General features: G+C 53.8%; 1 protein-coding gene across 1 annotated transcript in view; it reads right to left on the bottom strand.

Moving 5' to 3' along the window:
* Positions 1-26,881, bottom strand: part of ZNF609 (zinc finger protein 609) — a 91,603-nt gene that overhangs the window by 49,414 nt on the left and 15,308 nt on the right. Inside the window, exon 2 of the mRNA XM_067305339.1 lies at positions 23,640-24,517. Within this exon, the coding sequence (XP_067161440.1) occupies positions 23,640-24,386 (747 nt within the window). The 5' untranslated portion in view covers positions 24,387-24,517. The remainder of the gene's footprint in view (positions 1-23,639; positions 24,518-26,881) is intronic.

Genomic DNA, 26,881 nt, shown 5'->3' with positions numbered 1-26,881 from the left:
AGGTGTCTCTCCGTGGAAGCCTGCAGGAAGAGCCTGTCTGGCACCCCTAAAGGAGATGCCAGAATGTTTTACTTCATCGATTTCACTATTTCTAACGGAGGAGAAAAAGGATCAGCTTTTAGTGTTCACAAACAAACCCCGCTTCCAGCACCAGGTTGTTCCCAAGACGGTTAGTTACTCATCAAAGCAGAACAACCAGGAGCTTGGGTAGCTCAACTCCTGCGGGTTGGGCCCCTGATGCACCCCGAGGCTGAGCACAAGGCAACAACTAGGAACAAAAGCTTTGCCAAGGCAAAGCTGGCATAAAAATCATCCTTCGCCCACCCCCCTAAGGGGCTGCAATCCTTGACTTTTAAAGACTTCGGCCACTGGTTCAGGTTGAGCCACAGTCCCCTCGTCCGTAGGAGGCAGCCTCCACGTGGCGAGGAAGTTCAGGCAGAGGCGTGAACGGTGTCACAGGTCTGCAGCACTTTCTTTGCCCTTCCCCTCCAAAATCGCATAAAACCAGGGGAGCGGACGGTAAGGGAAGCCTGCTCTGCCTCCTCACCCTGGGCAGACTCGGCGCGCAAGCGTCTCGCCGCCCCAGGCCTCCGTGTGCTCACCCAGCAAACGGGAGCCATCGCGCTCGGCTAACTTTGCCGCGGATGTTGAAATCCCTCCGAAGCAAGAGAAGTACCAGCAGTAGCAGGCAGTGATTTATAAAGAATACGTGCCGTTCCAGGTCACATATTGATAGGAGCCTCGCCTCCTCCGCGGGCTGCGAGCCAGGCCGATTATCCGTCATATGCTGTAAGACACGGTGCCAACAGCCAAGCCAAGATCACCCAGCTTGTTTGCAAAAAAAAAAAAAAAAAAAGAAAAAAAAGAAAAAAACCCCACTCAGATGCTGGCAACCAGCTTTTGTTCAAGCCCTTACTTGCCTGTGGTAGGTGAGCGAGCGCATCAGCCTGCATTAAAACATGTAATGCCTGCAGGCTGATCCTCCCTTGCGCTCCTGGAAAGAGTGATGGCAACCAGCAGGCAAGAGCGTCTCTAATGGGAGCCACCCCGCAGCTGCCTGACACCTGCTACGCTCCGCAGCACAGGGAGCAGGCGGCTCCCACCTCGACTCACCCCAAATTCGGCCCCGGGGGCCTTCACTGCATTACGGGCTTCGTAGGTGCAGCCAGCTGCTCCATGAATCACGCCGTTGGGGCAGGGCCACCTAAGCACCAAGCTAAACCGCCGGTGCCCGCGTTCCTCTCCTGCGCCGCCAGGCGAGACGCAAGCAGCAACGTACCCCCCGCGCGCAAAGAGGGGCGTTTGCAGCTCAGCTCTCACAAGCCACACGGCGTTCACAACCAGCCTGCGCTAACAAGCGCGCTGGTTTTTTAAAAGACAACACAAATCCCAGCCTGGCAGCCAGTCTCCGCTCCCAGCGGCGTCATCGGCCAACGTTGCTCTGAGAGCCTTTGAACGTTCACCAGGCTTTGTTCAACGTCGCTGTATTGTGCAAAGGCTGAGCGGCCAGGTGGACTCGCAGCCCTCTTCCTCCCTTTGACTCACCCTGCTTTGTGCTCTCGCCGGCTCTCGCCAACCCAGCACGCACAGCAACGTTGCAATTTTGGCAATTTTAATGCGGTGGTTCCTTCAAATCCAATTTGATCTGTCAGACCAGCTTGATTAGCAGAGAGCTGAGAGGCTGCCTGCACCCGATCCAGCCAAGAGCTGCCAAGCAAAACCATCTTGACTTGAAGGACACAAGCTTTCAACGTTGCTGGGTGCCAACATTACATTAACCTTTTTAACTTCCTTCTGTTCTACCCAGTAATCCCCAGACACCAATGTTCCACACAAGATGCCATTTTGTATTCCTTAGGAAGTATCAGGGCCTTTCCTCCCCTTGGGAGAAAGGGTGCAAAAAGGTTTATGGTGCTTGTTCAACAGCCCTGGAGAGCAAGTACAATGAAAATCCCATCACTTCTAAAGCTTATTTCATCCAGAGTTTTGAGAGGAAACCTAAATTACATGGAAGAGAAATTCAAGATACAAAGGCTGGGAATTTCAGCAGCAGTCATTGATTTTTGCTCCCCTGGGTTCTGCAGAATGCCTTAGAGGATGCCGATTTTCAGAGAGTGGATACTCTGAGATCCTCAAAAATAAGATATGCAGTAACTGAAAGCTTCTAATCACCGATGAAAATATGGACCAAAACAACGTGACCTTATGTTTTGAAGGAATAAATAGGCCCAGAAGATCCAAACTGTTAATGCAACATCATCATTGCACAGAGTGAAAGAATCAAACAAGAGTTGGGATTTCAGTATAGAGACCCGAGTGTGCCTACTCCTACAGCAAACGCTTTCTTTCAGGTTTCCAGCTCTCCCTTTACTCTCACCAGCTAAATAGCTCTGTGTCAGCCCTCATTGCTCCCCCGAGCCACACTGTCTAGCCCACACAAACCAGAAGCAAGGCTAACACATGCTATCCCACGCTGTGTGGGACACAAGGCTCCTCGAAGGGGTGAGGCCTCAGCCACATTAAGATTCATTATTTAGCTTCAATCTCCTTCACCAGCTACTTCAAACAACATGGCACCCAGGGAACCTGTCATTATCTAATTAGGAACCTGAATTTTTACACCCAGGATATATCACTGCAGGTCATGCTGCAATCGAGCCACCCACTGCACCAGATTCTGCAGCGATGGCACGGAGAGTCTCCAGTGCTGGCAGAAGATGGGGCTGGAAGCTGAAGATCCAGGAACAAAAATAAAACCTTGGGTTTGTGAGCCAAGCTCCATCCCAGCAGAGCTTGCGTGCTAGAAGTTTAAAAAGGGGGTTGTTTGCTCAGAGCTTAAAGGATTTAAGGGAAGGATTAACCGTGGCTTTGCTGATGAGAGAACCAGTGGCAAACTCGGAGCAATCCCACGCACATGGAGAGAAACTAGAGGAGGATAGGGAAAGGGGGAGGAACTTAGGATAGCAAAAACATGAGGGACAGCATGCTTTGGATGGTAAACTCAACCAGGAGCTGCTCTTCCACCTGCCATTAATAGCCTTCATTTATTGGCCAGTAAATACAGTGGCAGCCTAGGGACAGCCAGCTCTAGAGTCTCACCTTCAAGGGAGAGCACTGAGACACAGCCTGAATCGCTTGGGAAAGGGAAGGTGCCCACATACTGCACAAGCAAGAGCACTGCAGCACTTGGTCACGAGTAAAGTCCCCAAAAGCTGTGGGAGAACAGAGTGCAGAAGGCCTGGAGAAGGACACGGTGGTGGGAGTCCTAGTCTGGAGGAGCAGCATGGGGTAAGAGGGAAATCCTGCTACAGAGGAGCAGGCTGCAAGTAACTGCAGATCAGCAGCACTGCCTGATCCAAGAAAGCTTCACATGTGTTCCCTACTAAAAGCTCAGCTGCACCAAGCATTTGCAACCAAATCGGACTAATATCCAGGAAAACTTAACAGAGAAGACACAGCAGGAGGCAGATCTCCTGCTCCAGACCGGATACCCGCCAAGGAATGTGCAACTGGATGGGTTCGTTCTAGTAAGCGTAAGATACTGGTCACCAGCCAGCATGATGGGCTCAGGAACATATGTAGATGGATTGCTGGCCTTGTCTGGAAAGCCAGAGTCCAGTGACAAGGGCATGCTCCAGCTGGGAGCGACTAATCCTCCCACTCAACCCATTTCAACTGCTCAGCAAATGAGCCCTGCCCCTTAAGAGAAAGCACAATCAGCACAGATTTAGCTGGAGAGGGTGGGGATATCGCTGAGCTTGAAGCCATGGTCTGAATCTTATCTGCTGCTTTAATACCTATCAGTGTTGATGCAGATTAAAGGATTACTCGGGATTACTGAAGGCAACCCCCCTTGCCCCAGGCAGCAAGGATGGGCATGGGTGCGGTGCAGCGCTCGGCATTCCCCTCCTGCACCCACAGCCCTTTGCATTGCACCCTTGAGAGGGAGGAGCCTGCAGAAAGCATGGAAAGGAGGCTTTCCACCTGTGGTGGCAGCATTGAAATCCCAAACCATCCTTAGAGGAGCAAGTCTAGGCTTTCCAGGAAGAAAATAGGAAGCCTCACCAGCCAGAATCCCCAGCAGGAGTCTCGGGCTTGTTCTCCAAGGCTGACTACCAACAAAAGCCACACTTGGCAAGTCTTCATGGACCGGCACCACTACCAAAAGAAACCATCCCATCACCATCCATCCACAGCAGCTCATTCCTACCCTGGCCCACCAAATCTCTCTTTTGCCAGGACATGCATTTGCAGGATGTGCTATGTTCCCAGAAGCCCTGGGAACCTGCTTGGGTTAAAACCTGCTCGTTTTGTTTTGTTTTGCTAGATGTAGCTTTTAACTGGATCGTTTCCCTGACCCAGTTCCCCATGTGGCTGCACAAACCTTTGAACATCAGCATGGGAAGAAGTGTCCAGGAGCAGGCAGGCCAGTTCCTCATATAGCAGGAAAGCTCTGACAACCACATTAGCAGGTAAACAAATTCACATGCCCAAGATCAGGCTGAACATGTGCTCTGAGCTTTGTGTTGGGAAGAAGTTTTATCCTAAATTCTGCTGCGAGATTGTCCATCTTCCAAGAGATCATAATCAAATACCTGCTATGTCCAGAGAGCTGTTTCCTGAAACCTGGCTGTAGAGCTGTTAGGTGAACAGGGCAACGGGCAAGACCGGAGCTATCAAAATGGAGCAAGTATCTCAGACTACCTCCTCTCCTCAAGTACCCTGCTCCCTTCTCAACACAGCAGCCATCAAGTAAGAAAAACTGTGGCTTTGGCTTTCTCCTGGGCAGCAGGGAGGAAGTCAGGACCACACATCCCAGTGGTTCATCCAGGCACAACCTGACTCCTCAGGCTATGGGTGCAAGGAGTAGTCACCAGCTGCCCAGGAGCTCTGCAGAGCAAACACAGTCCCCTTCATCTGGTATCAAGTCAGATTTACGTAGGAGCTAAGAAAACACCACCTTTCATTTTAGGACCACCTAGCTGGTCAGCACAGCCCAGGTTTAACAAATGCCACAAAACGAAGCTTTGTTTGTCCAGGGCATTGGTCACTACTCTTCACACCTGGCTTAAGAAGCAGCAACTTCTGAGATGCCAGCAGGCTTCAGCATGCACACGCCTCCTGACATTGCCATTCTGGTGTGCGAGTTGGCTTTGGTGAAGGCCAGAAAGGAATCACTGAGGCATTTGAAGAGGGAGCATTTTACTTAGCTGATCTGCCTGCTTCACAGATGAATCCCAAACCAGCTCGTCCCTGCTTCAAGCGCCCTGCACCAGCAGCTCTGCTAGATCAACCTTTCTGATGGGCTTTGCTAGTATGGTACTGCAGAGCCAAAGGGGGAATCAAATTTAGCTCCTCCAGAGTTCACTTCTTCTGCAGGTTTAACAGGAGGCATTGAAGCAGTCGGAGACAACACGGCAGGCTTAGACACGGGGAGAAGACCTGCAGGGTAAGAGAGCCCCATTCTGAAATAAGCACCTTCCAGGACGAAGCCCAATTGCCAAGTGAATGCGCATAGGCAGCCAAGCTTCAGCATCCTGCATCCCGCTGCGATTCAAACAGGTCACCTCTCGGATCCAGCTGTGAGCCAAAAGCAGCTCCTCTGTCTGAAAGAGAAAAGCGGTGGCTCCTCTGCAAGGCCAAGTCGAAGCAGTTCTGATCTAGCAGCCATCGTCTTTGCAGCAAAACCCCGCCAGGCTGCACGCTGCCCCGTGGCTATCAAACAGCACGCGGGAAACGCAGGCCACATACTGCTAGTGCGTTAATGAAAAATACACATAGATAAAAGCACACATGCGGAGGGTCTGAGCAAGAGAGACGGCGTCTTACCAAACCAATCGTGCTTCGCTCAAAAATACACCCAGCACGATCCTCCCTGTACAAGAAACAAGATGAAGCATCAACGAGAAACAAGATGAAGCATCGAGACCTGCAATATTTTAATTTTAAAACTTAAAAAAAGGGAGGAAAAAACCACCCTAATGAGCAACACTACACTGAGATCCAAATTTCACTCCAGAAAAAACAAACAGCACTTGCCCCACCAGGAAGCTCCACCACGCACTCCAGCAACCCCTTGCCAACGGCAATAAATCTAACATCAGAACAGCGTTACAGTCCAACTCCAGGGCGGATCAGTTAGCTCCTACAAATTCTTGGCCCAGATGGAGCAACGGCTCCCTGCAAGCCCACTGCGTTGCAAGCCAGCCGGAGGTCCCCGAGCACCTCTGCGGGGCCAGGCTCCCTGTCCAGCCCCACGTTTCCTCTGCCATCCCCAGCTGCCCAGTAGGAGCCACAGGCCCCCACGCAGCAGCTCCCAGCCATCGTGCAAGGGAACATCATGAGCTCCTCTAGCGAGCGCTGGCTCAGGCACGTTCAGCTGTCCAGATGCAAGCTGGGCCTTTGGAAGGTCCCACAAGCAAGCACGCTCTCCCCCGGAGAAGACTTTTGCTGGGTGAGTATCAAACCGTCCATGGAGTCCAGGCTAGGAGGCACGTTTTTAAATCCTTATGGTTGTAAAGAAGCGATGCTAAAAGATGAACCCAGAGAAGGGCCCCCACCCCAGGCCTCCGCCTGCGATTATAAGGGTGAGCTACGGCGCGCCACGAACGCTCGCGTGCTGCTGCGTCATCAGCAGCCTCCGACATCCCCTGCTCATGCTTTGCTCCTGTTCCCTCCAAAGTTGCCGGGTTTTTTGGTTTTTTTTTAAACGAGCCCCAGCAGCAGCACGTTCAAGGCCTGGGTTTGCTTATTACTCAACAGGACATAACAGACACGGATGTTGTTAACAGGGAAGTCCCGTTCAGCAAGACACCAAACAGGAACCCTAAGGCTTAACGGTATATGTGAGCCACCAAACAAGAGGTTCAGATGAAAGTCCTCCTAAGAGCACGCTTTTCTTCAACAGCACCTTAACAGCAGCTTTCTCTGATGGTGTCCCTGCTCAGGAGCAAACTGTCAGTTAAAAAAAAGCATTTGGCTGACCCCAATACAACAAATCCAGCTTCCTTCGGATGAGGAACCGTACAGCACAAAGCCAGAACTGAATCCCATTTGAGGCAGGAGAGAGAGCATTAAGCTTCGTTCAGCAACTCTAACTCTGCCCCCCACAAAGCATATGGCATTAAAAACATATTTTGCTTCATGGCCACACAACTTCTGAGGAGAACACATGCCACATATACCTACATGTCTCATCGAGGAAGAAGTGCAGCTCCTTTTCAGCGCGCAGTAGTTGTCAAACAAAGTCGCAGCATACGGACGTGTGATTTTTAGTGAAAATACTGCCATAAGGAACACGACTAAGGGGGCAGAGTTAAGGCTGCTGCATTCAGCTTAACTCTGCATTTCCTCATTCGAGAACCAAACGCAACTCTGAGACTGCATCAACCTTCTTCTTAAATGGCTTTTCGTACAATACCTTAAAGATCATCTGCATCACACCGTTGCTATCACCTCCTTGACACCTAAAGCTATGCCAGCTATTGGACTCGGTACTTCAGCTTATCATGGGATCAGATGTTATCCTGAAGCAACAAAAGTAATCTATCATGCGGACGGCACAAGATGGATGCGCCTGTTAGCGGGTTCCAGACTGTTCCTATCAATTTGACCACAGACACTCAGATACCTCCTTTCAAGGATTCAGTCACCTCCACCACAATTTCCTGAAACTTCCCTGACCACCATTAGATCATGGCACCAAGCACGTGACAGCCACACACGGTGGCAGAGAATTTAAGTCTTATAACCTCCAGCAGGAACAACTGGTTACAACATTTGGGGGCTTCGTGCCGCTTCTCACTGTGCTGTAATACAAAACATTTTCCAAGAAAAAGCACTGAGAGCCGTACTTAGTCTCAAGCAAAGATTATTTTTGGCAGGTTTATCAGAACGGTTCTCACTCCCCTAACCTTTGCTTGGATGAAAGCATATTTAGAAATAACGGCCCAGATGTTGGAATATCAATAAAACAAAAAGCAACAGCACAACGCAGCCTTGGAAAGCCGTTTACAAATGCACACCACTTCTGCAAATGTACAAACAGGGGGTTTCGGCTCAGCAGCACAAGGCTCGCACTCATACCGAAACCACAGGCTCACCTCTCCTGGAATCGAAAGATAAAGGCTGGTTTGGGTTACCCATCTGTGGGACACGCATCCAAAAAAATGCTTCCACAGCTCTCCTTGCCCTAAATGGTCAAGCAAGTCACACCGCTCAATGGATTTTTAATCAAACTTTCCAAAATACAATTTCACAAAGAGTTGCAGCTGAGCCAAAGCCAAAAATGAGAAGCTTCAGCTGAAAAGCTGTCCTGGGAAGCTCGCAAGCAGCTCTGAACAAGGGTTCGGAGAGCCGAGATCACCACCGCCTCGCAGCGACGCAAGCCACGGGTCCTCCGACCAAGGGACGTCCTTTCTGCCAACTTTCTGGTCACGGGCTCTGCAACCTAAGTTAAACGCACTCCTCATTTTGAGTCCATCTGCTATTCAGGAGTGCTTTGAACCTCACACCAGGACTTCCCATTTCCAGCAAACATTTAACATCACTATCAACAACCTCTTGAAGAAATCCAACCGTATCCCACAATTTCCCCACTTTGCAAGGCCATCGCTTGCGGGCAGGGGATGACTTTCAGCAAGTGCTCCCAGCAGGCTCTGCCTCATTTCCAGCTGACGGCAAGTCTCCAGTGCTTTGAGCAAGGCTTATTTGCTTGCTTCTCGCACACAGGGAGCACAGGGGCAGGAAGATGCAATCAGGATAAACATGCCAGAAGCCAAAACCCTACCCACACAGGCACCTGGAGCCCCTACCCCACCACTATTTTTGACCTTCCACTCATTGGCAGTCTCGGCATTGAGCGCAGCTGTCAGAAGATTCCTTGGGTTTCCTTAAATTCTCCTGCCAAGTTCTGATTAAAAACCCTCCTAAGTGGTTTTCCCCTTATTCGATTTCCTCGAGCCGAGAAGGAAAGCAGACCCGCTATCAGCGCTGCGGGGCAGAGTTAATAGCCCCCCGACACAGCCAGGCCACACGAGTCTCCCACGCGCAGGCTCATTAGGATCAATGGGAAATCGGAAGAGATTTTCTTCCCGTCTCCCGTATCAGGCCATCAATTGGAGATGGGCTTCTCAACGGCACCACCCGTACGATCCTCTAATCGCTCTGCCAACGTGGCTGACCAAGGCACATGGCATGGGCCAAGCAGCACCGCTGCTCCGTGTGCTGCTTCACTGCCGCATTCGGAACAGCTTCACCAGGGAGGAGAAATCCCAGAGGCTGCTGGGCAGCGCACGGGCAATGAGCAAAGCCTTTGTGGCACCAGAACACGGGACACGATGCTCAGAAACGGACAGTTTACCAAACCCCCCCTCGCCCCAGCTCGACTCCACACGCTCCGTTTTGACTGCGGCTTCAAAAACCCGAGATGTCTCTCTTGGCCCAAAGCCCTGCCAGGCTGAACTCTCATTACCGGCGCTTCCTGCTACTGATGCAGGATCCACGCCAAATTGGACCACCCCACCCCCTCGCCCAGAAAGTCTGGCTGCCTCGGTGGCCTGAAGGATGAAGCAGTTGGTCTCTCGCCCAGAAAAAACAGGCACCTGCAGGTCTGGTTGCTCTCATTCCTGTGGCCAAAGACTGGAGACCGTAAGGACGCTGCAAAAACGTGATGCTCATCTTAACCATTTGCTTCTCCTGCCTGAGAAAGGTGGGGGAAAGCCGCTTGCCTGGGGGAAGGCAGACGTACTCAACCCGAGGGCCCAAGCATGCTGCGGAGGTCAGGTATGGATGGGAGTGGTGCAATGGGAACCCTGAAAACAGCCTTCGTTCAAACAGGAGGAGAAGCCAGGTGCGAGTCTGCCACTGCCCTTTCCATCTCACCTCCCACCTTTGAAAGGTCCTACAGAGGGAGACATTCCTTCCAGGAGCCGCGGCAACACTGAGCTCCCGAGCCCGGAAAGCCCAAAATGAGAGCAAGCCATATGCCCCCTCCCGCCAAACCCCCCTCCGGAGAGGGGCACAGTCCCCAAACACACCAACAGGACACGCACTGGTCTGAGCTCCTATTAGAAGCTCTCAGGTCATCCATCCCGGGCAAATCGGCAACTCTCGCTATCCTCGACCATATGACAGAGCGGAGAGAGGAGCCAAGGTTGCGAGCCCGACAGCAGGGCCTGCCTGCACTGCAGATGCACCAGCTCTTTGCTGGCAAACAGCTCCTCCATGAACCATCCAAGCACTGACCAGAGCTCGTCAGCCCAAAGCCACGGCAGCTCTGGCCACCCCTCATACTTGAGGGCGATTTCATCCGCAACCCATGCTCTTTTAATGCAAGATCCAGTCCTGGAAGCTCTTAACATACAGCTGCAGAGCACAGCCCGAGAGCTGAATCATCCCGCCTCCCTGCTAGCCAAGGGCTTTAACTCTCCCCACCAAGCCAGGGCCGCTAAGCAACGCTCTGCTCTTTGCCGTAGGGCTTCTGAGAAAAGATTGGTATCCTTCGAAGGAACATTCAAGGCCCTCCTCTGCAAAGCCGCAGCCCCTCCAGCTCCCTTCACCCTGTACACAAAGTGGAGTATTAATAGCCGGCCTGGAAGACCATAAAACACTAAATAGCTAAAGAGTTCCTGTACCTTGAAATGTAAATGCTAAGCAAAGAAAAAAAAAAGAAGCCTTCCTGTTAGCAAACTGCTCAGGTCTGTGATATACACAACGTTGCCTTCCTCCCCTCCAAGCCACAGAACAGCAAACAGCACTTTAAACGCTAAAACACCCTTCTACTTACAAGGCATCCTATAGATAGGCTCGTCTCCCCCAAGCCAAGCCAGGAGAGACTTTGTCAGCACCCGCCAGCTCTTGTTGACGACTTCGTTACCACCTCAAAGAGCTTCCTGGCACCCGGCCATCCTCTGCTCACAGGATCCTTTTCAGGCTTCAAATGAGATCTCCTCTGGCCTCCGAAAATGCGCAGCCTGGCCCTGACCTTCTCCCCTCCCAAGCCTACCTTGTCCAACTGCTGTATCTCAGCCCTGCTGCTGACCCTCTCTCCCACCACTTTGCTCCCTTTTCCTTGGAGAGGACCCGTCTCAGCTACGTAGCAGCAGGTCTGCCAGGTCAAGGAGACCCAGCCATGACACTGTTAGGCACACCAGAGCAGAGACCCAAGGTGCATCATGCAAGGGAGCGTGGGTAGAGATCCCGAGCTAGATCCAAACAAGTTGGCAGGGCAGTGCCAGGCCAGCTGGAAATACTAGCTTGGATCTTGTACAGTCATGCTAGCCACATCTCTCGGCACGCACGGCTGTGCCATGCCCGGCTTAGGACAGCAAGAGCCTCATGGCCCCTTCATCACGCTGTGCAGACCCATCCTAAGATGGAGCCTGTAACATCTTCACACCTACAATGGCTTTGGCAGTCCCAGTGTTTTCAGGACACCGTGCGCACGGAACAAGCCCTTTCTCCCAGAGCTTCTAACACCACACCCAAAACCTCTGCTCGTTGCCCTCCATGGACGAGCCACCCAGATGGAGAAGCTGCTCACTCCGGGGACTCAACCGGGCCAGGGTCCAGCAGCGCAGCTCTCCCTCATCCAGCCCAGCAGGGGCCGGGGTTGACCCTGGGGGGACTGAGCTGCGGCTACCCAGCTGTCGGGGCCGTCTTCCAAGGACTTTGCCCAAGGAAGTCAGCCAGCCAGAAGGCAGGCGGCTCATTCCAGAACAAGCAACATCCATCTGTTAAACAGCTGAGCGGGGCTGTTCCCAGCGCAGAAGGCAGCGTACCTGCATCTCAATGACTGGAGGGGGGGTGGAGGGCGAGAGAGGAGGCTGCGAACAGCTCTCATTTGCATAGCACCTGGGAAAAAAAAAATCACAACATTGCATTTACATAGCTAATTGGGGGAGCAAGCTTCCTGGAATGAAATTACTCTCCGGCTTGGGGGAAAAAAAAAAAAAAAGAAAAGAAAAAACACACCACCCCAACCACGGCATTTGTAGTTATAATTGCGCCTTCTCCACCTGGAGCACCTGCCAGCCCACGAGCTCAAGGCGGTTTCCCCACCTAAGTCAGCAGAGCAACGCTCGCACGTAACAGGGAAGCATCAGATCCGCATCTCCGAGGAAGAGACAGAGGCACAGGAAGGAAGTCATCTGCTCTGGTGCTTGCATCCAAAAAAAAAAAAAGAAAAAGAAAAAAACAGGAGCAGGAGCCAGGAGCCCTGACAACTCCTCTCCCCCTCTCAGTCCTGAGCAAAACCACTTCGAGTTATATCACAACCCCGTCACTCAAGAGGAGGCAAGATGGGAGAAAATCCATGGCACGACCAGGGTTAAACCCCCAGGCTTTAATGCCTGAAGCAAACCACAGCTGAAGTTCGCTGCTCTCCGCGTTATTCAGTGCGGCCCACTCCAAGAGACCCCAAGCGGACGAGGGCCAGACCGTATTTTAAGACCAATCTAGCCACGTACAGTTGTCAACCAGTTTCGTCGTCAAGCACAGCATCAGCAGAGAGGAGCGCGCAGCAGTACCCCGCCATGAAAGAGCTCCGCAGTTAGCTTCTCCCCGCCAAACGACTTGGCCAGGCCGCAAGGTGCTGGGAAGGACCCGTGACCGTTTAGTCAGCGCTGGTCCTCAGAGCGCATGGCGCTTGCACGGACCTTAGCAGGCAACTGGCGGTGCAGCCTTCCTTTCCGTCAGCCCCGGGCTGCTCAGACGTGAGCCAAAGGATGCGAAGCTGGAGCATTTCCGAGGGCGGGAGCACGGCCGGCAGCAGGGAGGGTTCAGCAGCAGCACCCGGGGCACTCGGTGCTCAGTGCTCCTGTTGGAGCAGAGGAGTGGGAAGCAAGATCCAGGCAAAAAAAGAGGAGGAAGAGTGACAGAACGAGAGCAAAACGGTTGCAAGGTGCTGGGAGCACACCCTGAGCTGCCCGCAGTCAGCTCAGAGGACGAGAAACCAATTAAGTAAGAGCTTACAAACGAAGACGGAGGCTCCTGCGGACGCGGGGAGGAATCGCACACACCCCGCGAGCAGGAGAGACGGCTCCCGGCCCCGCGTCACCCCGTCACTCGGCTTGGGTTACGCTCACCCACAGCGCAGTGCCGCAAAGCGCTCCCCGACCGGTTACAGCACCGCCGCGCCAGCCCTTGGCGAGCCCCCATCTCCAGTGCCCAGTTGAAGTCGCGCCTGCCACCGCTCCCGTCTCAGCGCTGCGGCGTGCCCACCCACTCAAACGTGCCGGCGTGCCCGCTCGCAGGGCCCGCGCGTAACCTGAGCTAACCCTAGAAAATCCTCGGCGCGTTTATTTACATCAGATCAGTTCCCCGATCTGGTTCGTAGGCAGGAATGAGTAACAGCGACAGGAATATCTTGAGCAGATGTTGTCACCAAATACAACGCATCATCAGACTACAGATATCTTTAAATCGTTTCAGAGCCCAGCGCGCTCTTCCCAGCCCTGCCCCGTTTCGGGCTGCGTGCCTCCAGCCCTCCGACTTCAGCTGCTTAGAAGATCTGGCCAGGCTTTCCCTTGAAACCAGCCAAGGCATCACTCTGAGGACTTCAGGTCCCGAAGAGCAAGGATCCTCCGAGCAGGCAAGCGCCGAGGAGACGCTCAAGCGTGGCACCAGGTCTCCCACCGGCCTCGAGAGCAAAGCATCTGCTGGTGTCGCGGGCGTCTCGGCAGCCAAGGGCAGCAGGAAGCGGAAGGAGGCCGAGCGCCTTTGTGCTCTGCTCAGCGGTGGCTGGGAACATCTTTAGAAGGGGCTTTGAGGAACATGGGAATACAGAGCCAGCCAAGAGACAAAACTCACACGCAGGGACAAGCGCACAAAGCAAATTCATTCGCAAAGAGACGGTCTGCGCCTCTCCCGGCCAGAATAGAAAAAACAAACAAAAAACCCACCAAGACAAAGACGGGCTGGCTGAGGACTGGTAATTGTGCTGCCCACAGTGCCAACGCTGGGCTCAGAGGCTTCTCTCTCTCTCTCTGGGGGACCCCGCACGCAGCGGCGATCAAAGAAGGGCCGGCTGACACCCCTCCTTCGGGCTGCCTTTCTCCCTGCAGCAAAGTCATTCCCAGGCATTGCCCACCGCAAGGGGCCCAACGCCACACGAGGTCTCCCGTTCTGCAAGGAACCTGGCACAAGCACCCCAGAGAGGCTGGCGCAACCACCAGCTGCCTTTCCCCTCCTTTTCCCACGTGTGGGGATGTGAGAGGTGCTCCCTCCTATCATCTCATCCAACCATCCCACCAAATGTTCACATTGGGGCGCCTCCTGCCCTCGTGGGCTGCCCCAGCCTTTCTGGCCACCTCTTGCCAAAACCATCTCCAAGGCTTTCTGTACTTGGTCTAAATGCTTACAGATAAGACTAATTTCACAGCTTCACCATGAAGACTGAAGTATCCTACACCGGAGAAGCCACAGAGGAATGCAGAGCCGCGGTTGCACGGCAAACATTCGGAAGCTAGTGGCACAGAAGACGCCGTGCTCACAGGAAACCTGGAAAAGGTGGAAAGCCCTCAAAAGCAAGCCAGCCTTAAAAAGCGAAAGGAAGGGGAAAAAAAAAGCAGGCATTGCTTTGCTCCACAGCCCTCTTCAGTAGCCTCCACGGTTGCCAGGTGGAGGAGCAGATTTGCTCATTAGTGGATTATTCCTGGCACACTCCCCCTGCATCAGCTCCCCGGAAGGGCTGTGAGAGCAGCTCGCCAGTTTTGAAGCCTTCGGGGTTGCACAGTGCTAGAGATGCAAGAATCTCGCTTTAAAGAAATCTCACTCAGCCAGATAAATGGTCCTGTGTAACAGGGGTCATTAGGCTAATAAGCAGCCACCGCCAGCCTGGAAGCAAAGCAACAAACAAGAGAATCTACCAAAGCCAGTTAGCCTCAAAATCTGACCCATCTCAAGCAGTTACCATCTGCTAAGAAAGTCTCCTTTGGAGGAGAAATTGGGCACATGAGTCAGCAGGATAGGTCACATGCTGGCCTTTTCATCAAAATCTCTAATCACAAAGTGTCTGGGGAGCCGCAGAGCGCACAATGGAGCGGATTTATAGCTTTTCCGAGCCAAGGAAGCAGCGTGCGACCGGTGTAAACCCAGTCGACGAGGAGCTGTTACACCTCTTTCGTCCTCCTCTTCCCTGTATTGTCATTCTGCTCTCGTGCTTCACAAACACGGAGCTGTTTTCTCCGCTCTTGTGGCGCAACTCTGGTTTGTACCGCCATGCCCTTGACGGGGAGCCGCAGGTCCTTGTTTCCAGGGCGCCGGCAACGTCCATCCAACAGAGACAGGGCTGCGTTTCCGATGCGAAGGCCTGCCCAGCTAGGAAACCGGATCCGGCAACGCGAATGAGCAATGTGTCAAAGCTAACTCGCCCCCCTTCACCGGTCCTTCCGAACGCTCCCGCCGCCAGCCCGTACCCAAACACACAACTGGGGAACGCAACGGGAGGCGATGCAATTTTCCCCTGCCTGGGTTATGAAAATCTTCAGAGGTGGGATCAGCTGAAACTCGCAGCCTGCTTCATCTAGCAGTTAAAAAAAAAAACAAAACAAAAAAAAAAAGAGACATATAAATAACCTCTCAGTAGGAGCCAAAACTCAAAGACTAACCCCATGGTTTTAAGTGAACAAGTCCAATTTCCTCCTTTGTAGCTCTTGACACATGTTGGCTGCGTGCCCCTTTCTTGCCTTGTTCCTGCACCAGAAGGCTCCGCGCTGCAGGTCAGGGGACGATAAGGAAACGAACAGTGTAATTTCCAAGGCCTCCAAACACAGCCCTGTCAGCAGCTCCGGAGGCGGCTTACTCAAGCATGGCCAGGGAAAGGAAACCACAGCGAGAGGAGCTGGGAAGAGCCAGCAGCTGCTGCTGCTGCGCGCTCCCCCGCTGCCGCCTCCCGGAAAGCCTTCGGCCCTGCTTGCTCGGCCAGCTTGGCTCGCATCGGGAAAGCGGCTCCAGCTGCCGTTCCCTGGAAAGAGCCGCTGCCCGCAGAGCAAGGAGCGGGAAGCGGCTGAAAGCCTAAAAGTCTTGGCCTCTGCCCGCCCGGAAGCGGAACGCCTCTCCCCAAGCGCATCTCGAAAGGCGGCGGCAAGCCCGAGTTCAGCAAAAACCAGCTTTCGTGCTTTTTTTCTCTGCTGAAGAGACCTTCAAGGGGGCTGCGAAAGCAAGGAGCCTTATCACTGAAACGCCTGCGCTGGAAGGGCCTCCCTCCCACGCTCCAGCCCCACGATCAAGCAAACCCACGATGATGGACGCTGCCCACGTATGACGAAGCTGTTGGTGCCAACGGCTTTCCAAGCCTCTTGGTCCTAGTTACAAGCGTGTATTTGGAGCACGAGGCTGGGACAACCGTGCAAAGCCGCTTCCCTGCTCTGCCTCGCATGAGGCGACTGTGCTTCCAAGCTAGGAGGAGACACTTCCAAAAACGCTACCTCGCATGGCCCTCTTCATCTTCATCTCATTTGGCTTGATACGAGTCTCGAGTCAGAACAGCCTTGGTTTTGCCTAAGCCACTCGCCTTGTATGGCACGTTAGCAAGCAGAGGGAAACTTCTGACATTTGAGACAGGAAGGTTGTTTTGTTTTTTTGCTGCAGACAGCAACAAGCACAGAAGGCGCTCTGGAAAATGCTGTGATGCCACGGCTGAGCAATATCAGAGTGACACAGATGCTAAGAGACCAAATCTCCGCTGGCAGCCCTCAGAAACATGCTTTGAACGCCAACATCTCCCACAAACGAGGTAGCAGGGCAGCAGCTCCCACATCTTCCAGGACACGCATTTATTACAGCTGCCGAAAAGGGCCCTCCCTTTGGCCCGCAGCGTGCTCTGCAGACGGCATACGCTCCCACCGACCCAGCGAGGAGCTGCACACCTCCACCTGCCTCGAGCCCAGCAGGCTACAGATGGGCACGCAGGCTCACCGCTTTTGCTGCCGATTGCTCTGGTCCTCAGGGAGCTCTGCAGATTAGGGCAGAGAAGCCATTTTAACCATTCGGTATCAAAGCAAGATGCAAACAGTTGCTGTAGACAGTGAAATAAAAAGTCCTAAGACTGACACATGGACAACTGAGTTGGACAACGAGCTAGAAGAGGGCCAGGAGCAATATGAATCTACTGTGCTGCTTTTTTACATCATCAGCTAGTGAAGGAGAAGAGGACAAGCACTAAGGGACAGCAAGCAGTTGATGACGGCTGGGATACCAGGATAGACAAGACCACGGCAGAGATGGAGCCGCTTACATCTGCCAGCAGGATGAAGCACAGCAGCATCTTAGGACTATCAGTGGGACCTCCAAAGCCATGTGCAATGCACTGCTTCCTACAGTCCCCGCCCACAGGTCAGGGACCTAGCCCATGGCGGTCTCCAGGCTCTACACAGCCCGTGAATCTCTCCTTGAGAGGCAAAGCTACAAGGACACACAAGATCCCAAGCAACTGTGCAAAATATAACAGGTGCCCAAAAGGGGCCCACAACCATCTCCTGTTGTGCTTGGATCCCAACAGAGCTACTACGTTCTGGGCAGATCTCTCATCTCTCCAAGGAAAGAAGTCATACAAGGGTCCCTTTATCCCTACCCCCATCCTCAACCCTCTCCCCACCACCTAACCTAATTACTTCCAAAAACGGCCAGATTCTGATTCCAACTAAGACATTTGATGAGTTTGGGACATGGGACATAGGGACAGCCAGCACTGGGGAGCTATCCTGGACCCCGTTCAGATTGCGACGCTATAGACACTATACAGGTCTGCCCCTAAGGGTTTCGGGGAGGAAGATCTGGGTAAAAAAAGCCTAGGCGAGACCAAAGTTGCATTGTAAACTTTGCTGTACAAGACAGTGGCAGCAGGGAGAAAGCAAGGAAACATTTTCAGGAATACTCATGTTGGAGGCTCAGCTACTACCATCTCTTAAAATGACTATCCTTCCAGATGGATGAAGTAAAGCATTGCAGTCATGTCAAGAAGCCAGCAGCCCTACTATTGCAACAGCCTAAGAGCGCACCCGGCTTGGAAACCGGCTCCAAGACACCTGCTTAGCAGGAGCCACTGCGGGAGTACGATCAGGAGAGGCAGAGGGTGGCTTTGGAGGCTGCAGCTGCCAGCAGCACAGTGTAGCTTGCCACTCCATCTCCTCCACCACCATCTCTCCTCCATCGCCTCCCAGCCACAACTCGAATGCCACCTTCAAACACCAACATAGCACGTTGTCTTCCCACATGTGCTAAGGAGCCACAGCCATATTTTCACACTGGCTCTCTGGCCTGTCTGCTGCAGCATCCCCCACCTTACAATGTTCCCTTGCCACCAGGTCAGCAACAGCAAGGGATTATCGCGAAGGAGCTGCCTTGGTGCACACAGAATACAGAATTACACTGTCTTTGGGAGCGGAAATGCAGAGCAAACGTGCATTGAAGGCTTCTGCCCCAACTCCCACAGGGGACATGACCAAATCCACCCTCCTCGTTGCCCAAAACAGCAACGCACGTGACACAAAGCGGGTTTTCCGAAGAGCCGAGTCTCCAGTGGCTTCTGTTTGCCTTTTCCTTGTTTGCAGCAGCGTCACATCTGGACGCTCGTCAGGAAAAACGCCCTCCTCCTGCTGAACACCTCTCAATCAAAACAAAGCCGGAGCAGCAGCCAAGAGCCAGGAGGCTCTTTTGTTTAATGCTTAATATCCCCCCAGCCAGGGCCTGGTCTGCCCCAGCGCGCCGCCACCAGAGGAGGCGCGGGGCAGGCGGGCTGTGCTGCTGATGGAGCAGGCCCCCCGCGCACAGGGATGCGCCTCCTGCTCGGACGGCGCGTGGGCAAGCTCGGGCAAAGAGCAGCCCTGCCGGGGCCAGCGAGAGCACGGCAAGGGCCTGCCCTTGCCAGCCAGAAGGGCAGCGACAGGCAGGTGCACGGCCCATCCTCTGCCGCCCCGACAGCCACTGCTCCGGCCCCGCAGGAGAAAGGTGCCCCCACGCACAGCCATTTGGCTGAGCGCAGCCTCTCCCCGAAAACATCCTTTTTCTCCCAAATGCTAGCGCCTCCGTGAGCCCCAGCTCTGGTCTGGGCAGCACTGAGCACAGCAGGCCCAAGGCTTGCTCCAAGGGAACATTCGAGGCCCAACTCCATTGCCAGCCCGCGCACACCAGACACAGGCAAATCAGCGCAGGCTTATTCCACTCTCTGCTCCAAGAAGTTCCCAATCCTGCCCCCACAAGTATCCTTTGAGGGAATGGTGGTTTGGGTTGATATAAGAAACTACACACAAGCAGCAAGCTGCTGAGGGCATCTGCTCAGTACTGAACTGCATCCGGACAAACCCCAACAGAGCACACGGTCCTCATGTTGGCCAACACACCCCGGGAAGCGAGGGGGGATGCCCTCAGCAGGGGTTATTCGCAATGGGCGCTGGCACGATCGGTCCCCTCTGCCAAAATTATCACTGGTGATGATATCAAGGCCAGAGGAGGGTAAGTAAGAGGCCCAGGACACTCCACAACGGAAGTCCAAACGCAGCTAAGAGCAATGTTACACCCCTTAAAAGCAAATGTTTGGGTCACTGGGGGCATCCAGCACAGCACTGAGACCAGGAAGTAGCAACCACGCGCAACGTCTGGCCACGCCAGTGAAATACCGCACAGGCTCCACCACGCCGCAAACACGCAGCAGTGCGCGGGAGGGCGATTTTACCTGCAGACACAGCGCGCCAGCTCCAAGTGCTTGCGGTTGGGAAAGGATGCTGAAGACCTGAAGAAAGGCTCTTCTCGTACATCCAACAAGGACTCAAGGGCTGCAAAAACCCTACAGCGAGCTACGCAAAGAGCACAAAAGAGGGAGGAGGGGCAAAAGGCAATCCCACTATAGCACAGAAGTACCTTGTCAAGGAAAAATACTAGATGCTAAAGGGCTCTTTAATCCAGCCAAGAAGATGTAACAAGAACTCCTGGCTGGAAGCTGCCTGCTCAGCCTGCAAGCATGGCACAGGCATGTTCTTCACCGTGGGCTGGAAGAGGCAGAGGAAGAGCGGGTCTTTCCCCTCTCTTCGTCACCAGACAGAAACTAGCTTCACCGCCCAGGGCACCGCAGGCAAAACAGCACCGGCAGCAACACAGGGTTAAGCAGAGGACAGGCTGTGAGAGCGCAGAGGTTGGGACTGAGTCATTCTGCAGCCCTTCCCGTTTCGGTCTGAGCGAGCTTCTCACTTCCCAGCGGGGTTTGCCCCCAGGCCTGCAGGAACCTGCTGCCTTTGTCCCCTCACCACACTCCCCAAAGGAGCTGCTCACCCACAGCCAGCACGTAGCTCACCTTCACTCTGTTTTCTCTCCAGGCTTTGCGTACCAGGAGCCGGCCCCTCCAGCCTCCCCGCTGTGGCCCTTCATTCCTCCCAGGTTCGTCCATCCACTCTTGTCAGAGGTTTGCATCTCACGGGGTGAAGGCAGCAGCTCAGCGCCTCACATTGACTGCCAGGCACCTGGGAGAGCGGCTCATGGCCGCGCTCCTCACCAAGCACACTGCCCGGCCATCTGCCCATCCTCAGGCTGTTCCTCAAGCAATAAAACTGGTTTCTCCCCCGCTTTGCCGTGCAGACGCCAGTCTCGCAACAGTCTGCCGCTAGGAGCGCCTTTCTTCTCCTCGCCCCCGGCTTTGCCAGCTTGAACTAAGCTATCTAATGCTTCACATGGCGACCGTACATCCAGGAGACCAAGGAAACACAACCAACATTTCCTACTGGGCCCAAACCCTACGCACTTTCCTTCAGACCCAGACACTTAAGTCACTTTTGAAAACAGGGCTCAAACCCCTCAGGCTGTGCCCTTCATCTACGTGGTCTTACCAGAATGAGGATAAATGAAATGGCAGAACTGTCCTCACGGTATAACTGTATAGAAATGTTTGTTCCCCTTCCCCTCAAAATCTGTACCTTATTTTGGCATTTCTACCTCAATAAGATGGCTGATGCCATGGAGGGTTTCTGCAGCTCAGTGAAAGAAATAAGTCTTTAACATTAAAATACAGGAAAGGCCATACTGGATAAGACCAGAGGTCCAGCCAGCTCATGTGCTGGCTTTGACAGTTGCCAGCAGTTCACGGCGGGAAGGAGTACAACACAAATAAGTACGTAGTGATACTTCCTCCAACTTCTTCCCAGGCTCCACCTCCCCTTCAGGGATTTTTCCAAGTCACAGATGCTGCCCTGCAAGAGCCCTCAATGGGTTCGTCCTCCACGAACCCATCCAGGTGCCAGCATCCACACCTCTTTGCGGCAGGGAATTCCACGAATTCATCATTCAAAAAAGCACCTGCTCCTCTTCCCAGTTTCATTCAATGCACCCTTGATCTCCTGCTGGAAAGGACAATGAAACAACATACCTTCTCCATGCCACTCCTTGATTTTACAGGTTTCAACCAACTGCCCCAGGAGTGTTTTTCCCAAGCTGAAGAGTACTGACCTATGTAGTAGCTTCTCTTACAGAGCCATCCCATAAGTGATCATCCTCTCCAGCCTTCTCTCTACATTTTCATGTTTTACACTATCTTTTTGGAGATAGAAACATCATTATACCAGTTTGGAAAGGCATACAGCTGCTGGAAGGGACAAGCTTTTATGGCTGTCCATCAGGATAACCCTATAGAAGTGAACACCGCTATGAAAGCTTGTTGAGAAAAAAGCCTTAGATCCCTCATCAAAACAGAGGGCACAAGCCCAGCGCTTTTCTCTCTGCATTTTTATTTACTTTTCTCTTATTTCCCAATAGCCAAGACCCCAGTGCCAAAACCGAAGATGGGGTACACAGCAGAACTCCTTTTGGGGAATCATCGGCTGCAGCTAGGCAAACACCACAGCACACATCCAATACCCCGCAGTTCCCACAGTCCTTCCTCCCAACGCTGAAGCATTTGTTCACAGCAATAGAGCGAAGCTACTCCAGATGCTCACAGCGTTCACCACACGTGCATCAACTTCCACTCACCCAGACAGAAAGCCAGGACTGCGCTGTGCACCCTTCTCCCTGACCCATAGGCACATAGCTAACACTCGGACGCTTCAGATTTGCGGGCCCACATCAGCAACACCACACACGCGCACCAAGGCCTGCTGCAGACGTAGGGCAGCAAGGGGAACACGGGCGTTGGAGGAGTTTCTCTAGCCAAGTCTGAACAGATTCAGGCACACTGTGGGCTCCCTCATCCACGCTCGCTAGCAGAAATCATGTCAGCCACTGCAATTACTAGAGACAAGTTAACCAACCTGCCGCTCCAGCGGCCACAGAAAGAAATTGCTTCACCGCTCTGCTCCACAGTCACCCAGCGCAGGAACATTCAAACTGCTCCCGAGAAAGACAGCCATTTACCCCCGTCACCATGCAGCGCTAAGACAACTGGCTGCAGGACCAGTCACACTCCACCGGCAGGAGCGGCCAGAGTTTTCGCACCCCCAGCAACCTGGAAGAGACAAGGGCATTTGTAGGCTGCTCCTGTCCAACTGCGGCACAGCCTTGCCGCGAGCCATCAGCACTGTCTCGCGTTGCTGCAAGTTCACAAAGGAGTGACACAAAAAACACCCACAGCAACCCCATGACCCGAGGCTGATTGTCACTGTAAGTGGGACAAAGCCCACGTACCAACAGCAGACCAAGAAGCAAGGCAGTACCTCCTGTCATCCCTGCACCTTGTACTTGCTTGTACACCCACACAGATCCCACATTTACTAACACATTGAAGTCTCCTTCTCTGCAAATGATGCAACTACAGAGAAATAAATTCCTCTGGGAGCTACAGGGATCACTGACACACAAGATGAGGCCAACATGAAGCAGAGTGTAGTAGCCAATGGATCAGAGAACTGCTTTGCCCTGCTCTGCCAGGAGCTGTAGATGTCACAGAAACAGGACAGGACCCTGTCTACCTGCAGCCAGCACCTTGTCTTCATTGCTAGCTTGGACGCTTCCTGCAGAGCAGCAGAAATCCGAGGCGCACAGACCCTGCACAGCACAACTGTGGCCATCAGGCTTAGGCCATGGCTCAGGCCATCAGCCCGGGTTGCAACCCTCTGCTCAGAGCTCTTCACCATCTCAACGTACAGACCCCCTTCCTCCGCTGCCTCTCCTGAGAGCCCTCAGTGCCACTTGGCTTCCTCCAAAGGGTGCCACACAAAACCATCATGTGCCACGGCCCCCAGTGGGCTGGGGTATTGCTTCCGGTGCTCTGCAGGTACACTACATTCCTGCCAGAGATTCCTAACACTTGAATCCTCATGACTCAACGAGGAACCGAAGAAACCGTATTCCTCTAGGTTATGACAGGATTGTACCTAAATGAACAATGACACAGTGTAACTGGTTGGCATGGGTTTCCTGGAAGCCGCACTCCGCTTGCACAGTGCCTTCCCATCACTGCTTCCAGAGCCCAGCACGTCGCACTACCAAGTCGTCTTCTCGACAGAAGCAGAAAGAACCTGCCACATAAATTACTGTTAGCACCCAGGGGTGCTGCAAACTGCCTCGCACTTCCAAAGACACGCCGTTCCAGCGTAACTTCCCACTCCCTCGCCACGCACTGTGGCACATCCCAAAGCAGGGAGCTGGAGCAGCTGCCAAAGTCAAGTGGCAACTCCTTGCCTCCACCCGCCCACAAACAACGCAGCAATCTCTCTTACCTTCTCCGATTTGACCTTTTTCAGCTGCCGGCACTCACTTTCCCCATCCTCCAGTTCCGACTTAACTCCCAAGGGATTGAGTGCAGCTCCTGTGTCAATAGCTATACTCCCAAGCTGCTCGGCAGCAGCAGGCTCTGTCCCCTGGCCCCCATCATACTGTCCCACCCTCACAGCCAGGGCAAGGGGCTGCAGTACGTTGGGCTCCTTCTCCGATGGAGCCCCCGCACCCTCACTCCTTTCCTTCTTGCTTTTGGATGAACTGCCCTCCTTCTCCTTCTTGGAGCCGGCCACACTGCGAGATGCCTTGGCCGATTTCTCCGAGCCCTTCGGGGTGACGGCAGGCACCAAGCCACCAGAGTTTGCGCTGTCCCCAGAGCGTCCTTGAGCCTCCTTCTTGCCACCAGCTCCCTCACTGGGAGTGAACAAGGAGGTCCCTGGGGTTGGCTTGCCACTGTCCTTGCCACTCTTGCTCCTTTTCGACTTGGACTTGCCCTCCTTGCCCTGTGGGCCTGGCACTGGGCTCACAAACTTGATGTTATCAGGCAGGGTAGCCACCGCGTTGGGTGCTGGGAGCCCCACCTCTTTGGAGCCCGACATTTCCAATTTCTGCTGATCCTTCTCCAAATCAGCGTCCAGGTCAATGATGAGATTCCCTACTCCAATGTCCCATTCATCCCCACTGTCGTACGTCTCAACTGGGTTCGCATCAATTCCTTTCCCTCCGGAAGCTCCGCTGCTCAAGGACATCTTAGAGTTAACGGCTCCCTCACGGTTCAAGGCTCTTCCTTGCCTCCACACCCTTCGGGTTCACAGCAGCAGCTGCACCTATGTCCTCAGGCTTCCAGCGGTCGGGGTCTGCCCAGGTGACGGCATCGCTGCTGCAAGGGAGAGCAAAGAGAAGAATGTTACATGCGAACAGTCCCAGATGCATCCAACAACTTTTCAAGAAAGGCAAACGTGCTTCAATTGTTGCTGCGGACCAGCCCTTGTTAGCACACCCATGTGCAGGCAGAAGAGGCCTGCACTCATGTACCATCAAGGGACCTGGGTTCGGTTGTCCCTACACGGCAGATATGTGCCAGGTCCCTCCTCAGACCATACTCCCACTTTTCCCTTGTTCCACAGAGAGATCAATTACACTAACTTTTAAGATTTCCAGGACTGATGTCAATTTGCACGTGGCGAGACCCGCTGCTCTCAGTGGAGCAGTTTCCCACTGTCCTGGCGGAATGAAACCCCCAAATTTCCCAAAACCTGCACCAGACTCCAGCCTGACCTCGACAGGTCTAACACAGCACTGATAGGTCTAACGCAGCGCCGCAGCCTCCGCTCAGCCTGCTGCCTCCGTGGCCCCAGTGCCTGCATCCCCGCAGCATCCCAGCTCGGGGCTCTTTGGCAACCTCCTCGGCTGTCCCCGCAGCAGAAGCCATCTGGCATCAGTCCCTCAATCAATACAGGCCCTGGCAGGTCACAGCTCTCAGCTCCAACAAGACATTACTCACACATTCCCTGCTCGCCATTTCCCTCTGAATTATTGAGCGCTCCCTGCGTGCTGCCCCTGGGATGGAGGATTGATTCCTCTCCTGCTTATGCCACCCACCGCCAGGGGCTGCTTGGGGGGACTCCTCTCCAAGCCAGCCTCGCTGGAAGGGACTAGGGCCACTTGCCAGAGAAGTTTAGTGCCTTGGTGGGAAATAAATCCCAGCTTCAAAGTGCCTGCAACACGACCGGCACTTGGAAGCATCCGAGCAGTCACTGAAGGCCAATTCACAGAGGAAGACACCAGCTCTCCATCTCGCGAGTCCAGCGCTCGTCTCGGCCTTGCACCAAAAGAGCAAAACACGGCCCCTCGCTTTAGGACGATTTGGCCACAGCATCGCACCGCCACAACCTCTAACAAGATTAAATGAACGGCAGGCTAAAACGATGGGAAATCAAGGCTGGGATGAGGGGCAGGGGCAGAATTGCACAGGTTCCCGCAGGCAGAACCGCAGGTACGAGGGGGGACCACGGCAGACCCCAATTAGCCCAGAATTTCTTCTCTAGGCTTTCCGGTCACTCGCTCTCATTACAACACAGGGCAGGCTTTCAGATGTATTGTACGCTGCCTTTTCCAAGGAGACAGCGATGGGGGTAAAGAAAACAAAAAAAAAAACCCCACACAAACCAAAAAAGCGCCCAAGTCACTCACCGAAATTAGCTAGTGGCAATTACATTTACGAGACATAATTAACACATGAAACAGCTTCTTCCCAGCAGCCACCCGGCCCCAGTCACACAGCCAGCCGTTTCCCAGCTCTTTTGAAAAATCCTTGACCACCCATTTGGATGAAGCTCCTCTCAAGTGCCGTTGTCCTCCCCTATCCTGCTGAGCTCAAGGCCTGGTGAGTCCTGTTACTATTTACAAGCAACACTTCAAAACCAGGTGACTTAAAGAAAGGGGGGGGCGGGAAGGGGGAGAAAAGCAAAAACACACACACATACAAATTTCTCCAAACCCCGGCAGGCAGGAGCCTGGAAAGCAGCTTCATGGTGCGTTTCCAGAGATGCAAACACTGTAAAAATGCCAAGGATTCTTTCATCAGACAGGCTGCAGCAGCCAGACCATTTTCCATCTGCTCCCCACAGCATCCCCGGCTCTGTACAGCTAATAATCCACTCTCTGACAGGTCATTACGGAGATTTTTAACCCCAGGAGCCGGGGGCTAGCATGCAGGCTGGAAATGAAAAGCACTGACCTCTCTTTTCAGCGACAAGAGAAAGTGCAGAATCAGGAGATTACGTTGTGTGCTGGAGTCACTAACGGCTTCCTGAGCCACCCCGGGTGTTTCTCTCGCCCCGGCACCCTCGAGCAGCCACTTCCCAGCCTGGGGTGGGCAGAGCAGGCAGCGCTTCCAGCCCTACCCCACTGGCTGCTCCCATCTACCCGCCTCTCCGGAGCCCAACCTTTCCTCAGCCAGCCTTGCCGAACAGCTAGAGGAACACAGGCAGACAGCCCGGGATCAGGCGGACGGGCTGCACCCCACACGGGCCGGCCTGGGGAGGGACGGAGGGGCCCGAGGACGGCTTCGTTCCCCTTTCCCCACCGCTGCTCGGCGGAACAAGGGCAGCGCGCAGCGGCGCGAAGCGCCCCAGCAGCCGCGTGCTCCCACAGCGAGCTTCTGGCCAGCAGTGCCAGAGCGCTCTGGGCTTCCTTTGTGCCACAGATCCTCAGCGGTTCCTTTGTCCAGATGGGCAAAGCT

The sequence above is a fragment of the Apteryx mantelli genome, chromosome 15 (genome assembly GCF_036417845.1).
Source record: "Apteryx mantelli isolate bAptMan1 chromosome 15, bAptMan1.hap1, whole genome shotgun sequence".
Taxonomy (NCBI): domain Eukaryota; kingdom Metazoa; phylum Chordata; class Aves; order Apterygiformes; family Apterygidae; genus Apteryx; species Apteryx mantelli.
Note: the sequence above shows the minus strand (reverse complement) of the source record. Positions and strands in the feature narration are given on the sequence as shown.